The sequence below is a fragment of the Meleagris gallopavo genome, chromosome 22, assembly GCF_000146605.3.
Source record: "Meleagris gallopavo isolate NT-WF06-2002-E0010 breed Aviagen turkey brand Nicholas breeding stock chromosome 22, Turkey_5.1, whole genome shotgun sequence".
In the NCBI taxonomy this organism is placed as follows: domain Eukaryota; kingdom Metazoa; phylum Chordata; class Aves; order Galliformes; family Phasianidae; genus Meleagris; species Meleagris gallopavo.
In genome coordinates, this window is record NC_015032.2 from 12,455,046 (window position 1) to 12,463,109 (window position 8,064).

General features: G+C 41.7%; 1 protein-coding gene across 6 annotated transcripts; it reads left to right on the forward strand.

Moving 5' to 3' along the window:
- The first annotated feature begins 200 nt into the window (after positions 1–200).
- Positions 201–8,064, forward strand: ANKRD60 (ankyrin repeat domain 60). Of its 6 annotated transcripts, none has more exons than XM_019622311.2 (5): positions 201–1,250; positions 1,390–1,486; positions 1,625–1,845; positions 3,754–3,919; positions 4,645–8,064. In XM_019622311.2, the coding sequence occupies exons 1-5, from the start codon at positions 1,188–1,190 to the stop codon at positions 4,869–4,871; spliced, it is 774 nt and encodes a 257-aa protein (XP_019477856.1). In that variant the 5' UTR covers positions 201–1,187; the 3' UTR covers positions 4,872–8,064. The 6 variants fall into 6 exon arrangements, with proteins under 6 accessions (XP_019477856.1, XP_019477858.1, XP_019477859.1 ...); XM_019622313.2 differs by having other exon boundaries at positions 1,465–1,486; XM_019622314.2 differs by having other exon boundaries at positions 1,465–1,486; positions 1,628–1,845.

The window sequence follows — 8,064 nt, forward strand, 5'->3', positions numbered from 1 at the left end:
AAATGGAGACACTCTGGAAGTGTCATTCATTTGTCAGAATAGAGAATCTATGTAACTTTCTATTTGTATTTATCTCAATAAAATCTGTGACTGTTTTATAAATCGGCTTGTAACTGACTTTTGTCATTAGTGGGATAAGAATGTATTCCTTTGCTTACTGAAACATCTCCCTATCATAAGTACAATTATCTCTTTAAACCAGTGTCTTTTCGAATTCATCATGATGTGTAATAAAAAATTCATTAGATGTCCAGAGATTTGAAGTAGCTTTCAGCACTTACTCCTCAAAGCAAGCATGCCAGCAGTACTTTGAAACTTAGATTCTGTCAGAACTGAAGCTCTGACAAGATACATTGTAAGTGGAAAAGGCTTGTGGATGTGTTGGGTGAGAGTGACATTCAGATCTTTATATTAAATCCTTCCAAACTTTAGTTAGGAGCAACATTCGGGACTTCTTTTCAGAGTGATGTTGCTCTCAGACATCCTGCATAAATGAATGATTATGAAGCTTTTAGACTTTGAGGGGGGATGAGTAATCAACACCTGGCTGGTTGGATTTGCTTCTCATATCAGGAGACTTCTGTATGTTCTGCTGCTGCAGTCATCCTTTTGTTTGTTTCAGACGCTGGCTGTTCCATCTCTTGCTCTAGAGCTTTTGCCAACTGTTGCAAAAGAATATATGATCTCTCCCCTTCTTTTTTCTCTGCAAGATTTAACATGATGTTAAAATGAAGAGAATGAGCAGCCCCTTGCACCTCCTAGTAGGGTGTTTCCTCACTTTGCAAAAAGACAGGAGAAGCCTGTGTAGTAAAAGTGAAAACACAAATGGAACAGCCATGTGCTCTTTTTGGGACACATCAAGTTAATGCGTATATTGTGACCTGAACTTGAACAAAGAAAACAGGAATGTGAAATATGGGTGGCTTAGATGTGTATTTTAGTAATTACTTTGTTTCTTTACTGTTCATCTTGCAAGTAAGTTTGTCGTCCTAGTGAAAATCAAGAAGAAAAAATCCTTCTGTGACCATCTTGGTGCGTTACTTTCTGTAAAGTTCTCTCGCTTTGTTTGTACAGGCTATTACATCACACAAGCAGCTTGTACTTTTGTGATGTCAGTTCATGCTGCATGGATACTGTAACATGCTAGTGATATACAGGGCTGTCTATCCTTAGTGACAGCTATCCTGATGACGGGGAGTGCCAAGGGAAGGGAGGAATTACGACTGGTGTTAGGCCCTGTCCTTATAATGGTACCAGCCTTTGTTAAGAGGAAAGCCTCAAGCTTTCCCAGTCAGTAACAACTGCATGCTCAGGTCTTCCTCGCCTCTGCAGACCTTTAGCTTTCAGCTCAGGCTAGCTGAAACTAATGAGATATTTTCACTACCTCAGTGCCAGAATGACTTGACTCTGAAGCAGCTTAAGTCTGATTTAGAATTATTGACTGGGATCCCCTTTCATTTCCAGCGGCTTCACTACCTGGATGAAAGTAAGAACCTGTATCCTCTGTTGCTCTTGAAGGTTATTGATAGGTTATTGTTCGCTCACCGTCTATTTATTATAGTTTACATTTGTTTACAATCTCTGAGGGTATGTTGACTTGCTTTTATTTTATAACTCCCTTCAGTAGATCTGCCAGACGATTCTACGCTTATGGACAATGATATTGTCCCTGGTGGAACAATTACAATGCGCGTCTGGAGACAAGATGGCTGGGGGCATCTTGTGGCAGCTGCTGCAAAAGGAGACACGATGAAGGTTGATTCCATTGCTTCTGTGAATGGGTGGGGTGCTGTCTGTAGAAATGCTGGAAGTGTGTTGCTGAAGACTTTTGAGTGCTTTTATCAAGTAAGAGTTCATAGAGAAAAGAGTAGGGTAGTCCTTAATGGAAGGGACAATTGTTAAGTAGGTTAGTTGTATTTCCTGCAACAGTTAACAGTGAAAACTGTAATTTGGAGGGGGCTGGCAATCCAAAAACAAGAGAAGTCAATCCTTAACGCAGGCTGTTCTGTTTAGAAATGTCTTTTTGCTGTTATTAGTGGACAGCATATACAGTTGAAGCCCAGTTTTTTCTCTGTCTTGGGACTTTTTGTAGGACTGATCTGCATATAATGGTTTACTTTTCTTGTTCCTGCTACCTGAAAAATGTTGGGCTGCCTGCTGTTTTATTCTTCTGATGTGTTCTGTACAAAAGATATTTAATTCCAGTACTTTCCAGACAGGTAAGAGAGACGATGCAGAGTTCGCAGTAAAGGCCTTTTTCTTAGCTCCTTAAACTATCATTAGAGGGCTTTGGATTATTTCTTTTTAGGCATTCAAGGGGTTCTGAGTGACTTGTTTGTATTATGAAATTGAGGCAGAAACTCTTTCTTAATCCATCTTTCTCTGGCAATATTGACCACGGAGGAGAATGGGAACTGATGCTCTTTCAAAGCATATAGCATATAGGATCAGAAAACATTTTGCATCCCTTTCACTTTACCTTCTGAAAGCTTACAGATTGTTTTCAGTTTGCAATGCTGTCAAGCCTGATTAGTAAGACAGCTTTAATTTTTTTGCGGAACAAATAGTTTCCGTGGCTCTCTGATAGAGGACATGCTGCTTTTTTGATTTAGGACTGAAGTGTTGTCTCAGCAGAAATGCGAGGTACTCTGATACGTACTGCAAACCTTTAGGCCCAAACAGATGTGATCATGAAATATCCTTTGGTGCCTTTCATAAAGAACCATTATCGCTGTTGTCCTGGCCAAATTCCAACTTGGCTAATTATATTCTGTTCCTCCGTATTTCCCCAACCATTGCCAATTGATACTGCAGGATTCTTCACTTGCTGTCATTAACTGTTGTGTAGTGTTGCACTTCACTGGTAAGCAGCTGTTCTACTTCATACCACAAACTGTTTCCATTTTGCCATTGGGCAAAGTGTTTTTTTCCTCCATGTTTTAAGTTCCTTGTGTATTAGAATCCTTCCTCTCAGTGTAGAGGCAAAAAGATGTGCCAAAGGCAGTGGTCTCCTTTGAAATTAAAGATACATTAGGAGCCCCACAAGAAAATTATTGACACTTTTGACTCTCGAATATATTTAACAGGAAAAATCCTCAAAGAAATAACTGTGCAGCTGCTCTATTAATGTGCTTCCTCTTACTAGGTGAGAAGGCCATGGTGCAGTGTTAAAGAATTAATCCAGCTTGGAAGTGCAGTCTCAAGAATAACAGCAGTATGAGGCACCTGAAAATTGTTCCTAGAAGGCCTTTTGGCAACACTTGAGATATGTTTTGGCTTTATTGTCAAAAAACTCCACAGACCACCTTATGGAAATAAAATGAGAGAAGACTGTATCCTGAAGCAGCTAATGTTTGAGTTGTCCATAAGAATTAAGGCCTAAAGTCTTAATTAGATCCTAAGGAAGTTGTGCTTACATGGCAAGTGTCTCCTGTCTTTCTTGTCTTTCCCCAAAAAACTTAGAGCCTGGTCAGTCTCTAGTGAACTTCCTTAAGATTTTGTGAAGCTTGGTAACTACACGCAAAAAGAAGACCTAACTTAATGTTCCCTTTATGGGGATGGCTATGAAAAAATGTCATTAGGTAGTGGCAAATCAAAATAGGGCAGCTCAACATAAAACAAGCATGTGCTATTTAGCTTAACGTAGAGTGATTTATGCAGTATGCTCTACATGCAGATAGGAGATGGTTGATATTTTTAAAGAATAAGGCCATCACTATGAAAGAGACTAAAAGGTTTCTGTTTATTCTGCAGCTGGCCCAGTTGGGAGTTACAGAAGAGTATGCTGGCACCTCTCCATATGCAAAGATTCTGGGACCAGAGCAAAAAAAGGAGTGGGTAGCACACCGTGCTTTTGTGGCTCTGTTTGTTGCCAGCCACAGAGGTCGCGTTAACACTGTGAAGTTTCTCCTGAGTAATGGTAACGTTATTAGATAGAATTATTCTCTGGCTGTTTGTGCATAGCATACCACCTTCCTGCTTACCAAGTTACAGAATCTTACCTGAGCTATCTCTCAACTCTTTATTTGTATTTGAGGTGGAGAATGCATTTGGCCCATCAGCTCTGAAAACAAAACTGTTCTTGCTAATTGTAATGAGTTTGATATTAAAGTAAGTAAATTCAGAATGGAAAACAGGAGTTAGAATTCTTTACTTCCTTGCTTTTGAGCCTTGCTTTTGAGTTATTTCTTGCTATTTTCTGGTTCTCTAAAGATGTTCAGTTTTTATTGATCTTGTGCAATGCTCTACAGTCAGTGCAATACAAGCAGAGTTGCAAGTTCTGCTTCCATGGCTCTGACATTTGGGCTCTTTGCCTTTCCTGAGAAATGTGCATTTGAACAAGGGACAGCCTTTTAGGTTCACTCAGATCACTTATCTTGAAGAAAGGAACACGTAGCTATTAATTGCTTTCTATAATTGAAATAGAGCACCGAGGAAGAAATCCCACTTTGTCCAGCAGTGCTCCTTCCAGCCCAGGTTCAGCCTGGCCCTGTTAAATCTTGTTGAGGGATGGTGCTATTTTCTTCCAGTGAGAACTCCCAGTGCAGGAGTAATGGCAGTGCTTAATTGGAATGTGACTTTTTGTGAGTGCCACTGCCCCTTTCTGTGAGTCCTGTCACACTCACACTGTGTGTTTCTTCGCAGGTGCAGATGTGCACTCTAAAACTCCGCTGGGAAGGACTGCGCTGCACGTAGCTGCTGTCATGGGCCGCTGTGAGTGCATTGAGCTGCTGCTGAGCTGTGGGGCACGAGCCCTCGACCCAGATTGTGAGGGGCAAACCTCAGTGAAGTTGGCCCAGCGCTGGGGCCAGAAGCAGAGCGAGCGTGTCCTGATGCGCGTCCCACGGCAGCCAGCTGGAGCCAGGCCTTGATGCCGGGATGAAGCTGTGCCACAGGCCCACGGCCAGCTGCCCTGATATACACAGACTGACCTGGTTCTGGCAGATCTCTGAGGACAGTCAGTAACTTTCCCAATGACGCACACTTTAAATAGAGGTCACCGAGTACCATTTGTAGGGTTTTATTATGAAATAATGTCATATTCCGATGATGCTGCAGCTAAGGTGACAGCTAGCTCAACCACATAACCCTCGAGCGTGTGCTTTATTTGTAATTTAAGCTTTTTGATAGTGCTGCTTTAATTTCTTTGAGTTTAAAGTTGCCTTTTTTTTTACCTGTGGATGTTGAGCTCAGGAGGTGGCAGTGGGGCCGGCAGGGGGTGTCCCAGCACTGCACTCAGCTGCAGGCAGCGGTGCTGCATCCTCCTCTGACTGTGGTGCTCTGTCTGTCTCCAGCATAAGGTGATAAATATCCCTGACTTCTTCCTGGGAATCGAGTACTAAAGCAAGGTTCAAAACCTTAGCCTATGGAAGCCAGTTACTGTGGGAGAGTGTATAGCAAACCTTATATGTGTTGGCATTGATCTGAACAAACGTGGAATTCCTGCTATAATGATGCCTTTATAGTACTGTTTAAAGAAAGCTCACTCTCTGGTTTCCTGTTGGTTATTAGTTCTGATTCAAACATACAGGTGTTGGGTAAATGCAGTGACAAGATCACGTTCTATCAAAGTGATCAATAGACAAGATACAAAACGGTGTTTGATGTCTTGCTGAGCAGTTGGATATTGTAAGCAGGATTATACAGAGAAATCTTTAGAAATCCGTTATTCTTTCTTTGTATTGTCTGTCTAGACTGTCTGATCTGTGCTTAGGCTTCTAGAAAGGAGGAAAGGATTTGTAGTTGCTTTTAGCCATTATACAGCATAACTTGGGAGAACATAAGAATGTCATACACAGAGAACTGAGTGTCCTCAGGATGAGAATTCCAGAAATGGTAGAAAATTACTTAGTATACAGTTGTGTAGTGTTGCTTGCTGGTAGCTGGAAACTCACCCTCAGAAAAGAAAAGAAAAAAAAAAACCCTAAATGCGTTGTGGCTGGGAAATAAGTGTACACTGATCCAAAACTGTGGGCAAATTAGAAGAGAATTAACATCTGGACAAAGCCAGCGCTGGAACAGTGTGTGCTAGTGTTTTTCTTAGTCGAGAAAGAAGAACCCAAGCTAAAGAGAGACCCCCAGATTAACCAGAGGAAAGGAGGGAGTTTGTCCTCAGGAGAGGATCAGGAATATGAGGCATTTTGTGTTGTGGTTGTTACTTCCTCTTCTCTGTGCTACAGTACAGAAAGAGGATCAGTCTTCAGAAGACTTTAGTGAGGACTTATTAATGAGCTTTGGGATTTTCAAATAAAGGAAGAGGCTGATTGTTATGAAGAAGAAAAGGTACTAAAATGCTTTGGTTTAATTTGGCCCAGGGCAGGACAAATGTCACAACTGTCTCCTAATATTTAGGAAATCCAAAGCAACTCTCTTGGAAGGACTGTTGGTGGCCCTGCACGTGGCAGGGGGGTTGGGGATTCAAGATCCTTGAGGTCCCTTCCAACTCTGGCCATTCTGTGATTCTGTGACTGTGACTCCCCTGAATGTAAAAACCAAAGTTAAATAAAGAATGACAAGCACAGCAATAATTCATCACACTTTCTTAGTGTTACAGCTCACCCCTTTCCTTGCCTGGGCAGAGACCAGTAGTGTTGCTCAGAGCCATCACAATGACTGCTGCTCCCTCAGAGCCTTGAGAAAGCCAAAGCTCAGCAAGCCTGACACTGGCTGCTGCTACTCAGAGGTACTTCCTGTAGCCAGTGACAGCCTTGGATGTCTATAGACTGTCTCCTTGGATATCTATAGACTGTCACCTTTGATAATTCTGAATAATGATATGTTCCCCAAACATTTCCCCTTCCTCTAGAAACATTTCTAACTTTGAGTTGCATCTCAAATTTTTGCTTTGTTCCCTTGAGCACCTCTGAGATAGCTGTTGCAGAAGGGAAGGTCTTGTGTTGTGCCAAAAGCAGTGTGCTCTCAGGACATGCCCATAGTGAATGAATGCATCGATAAGGGTCTGCAGGGTCTGTTGCAGCAGTAAGTTTCAGGCATTCTGTTGCTTTATATGCCAAGGCTCTGTGTGAATGACAGCTCTTCCTTTGCAGTGGGTGGATCCCACTTACTTGGCTAAGAGCTGTGCCTTTGCTTTTACTTTAGGGAGCAGACAAGCATCTCCCTCTGCTCCCAGTTCATAACCCTGATACCTCTCTGGTATTAGAAGTTCCTTTCAGTGACTGAAAGACAGAGGGGCCATTTCTTTCAAAATGTATTTCTCAGTACTGGAACTTCCATGCTTGTGTGGATATGGGTCCTTTCAGAATCAGGTAACACCTAAGTAGAGTTTGCATGCTGGTGTGTAATATTGACACTCCTGGAAGCCGAATGCCACAGCTGCTCTGGTCTTGTGAAATAGAGCCTATAGCAGGCCTCCCTATGAAGCTTGGAGACTGGAACTTGAGAGCAAAGAACCACAACTACTTTGGCATTGTGCAAATAACTTGTTAGCTCAGTGGTTTTTTTAAACAAAGCTTCTTGTTTCTTGTCAACTTCTTGTTGTTATACCTGTTCCATATTTATCTGTAGTGCAGAATGTCGTGGCAATCATGACATTCATTTTTTCAAAGTGAATCAAATGAATAGAAATTGTTAAATGCTAGAGTACAATATAGCTTATAAAACCCAACATCAGGAAAGTTGCACTGATTGGACTCTTAGATGCTGTTTTCCTTTTGCTTGGGAAACAGAATTGTAGTCAGCTTGCAATCTCCTCGACATTGTTCATGGAGGAAGCAGACAAAAAATACCAATGGCTGCAATTTAGTTAATTTTATGCTAAACACAATCAGCATTCAATCTGGGAGTTACTGTATTGATAGAGAAGCCAAAATATTCTCTGTGAGTAAATGGTGAAATATTAAAACAAAATCTCAAATAGACTCCTGAAAAGCCTGTAACTGTAGGGCAGAGAAGATGCGAAGGTGAAGTTTGGCACTGCTGAAGTCAACAGGAGGCCAGTGAGGTCATGAATTAATCCTCGACATGGGAGGTCATGAATCTGTGTGATAGGAACCAGTGCAGCACTGGTATGACATAAGACCTTGTAACAACAAAGACAGAGATTAA

Excerpts from the sequence above, each read along its gene's own strand:
- ANKRD60 (XM_019622309.2), top strand. The coding sequence starts at position 1,306 with ATGCTCAGGTCTTCCTCGCCTCTGCAGACCTTTAGCTTTCAGCTCAGG. Across the intron at positions 1,487-1,624 it reads GCTTCACTACCTGGATGAAA|TAGATCTGCCAGACGATTCT; the intron begins GTAAGAACCTGT and ends AACTCCCTTCAG. Across the intron at positions 1,846-3,753 it reads CTTTTGAGTGCTTTTATCAA|CTGGCCCAGTTGGGAGTTAC; the intron begins GTAAGAGTTCAT and ends TTTATTCTGCAG.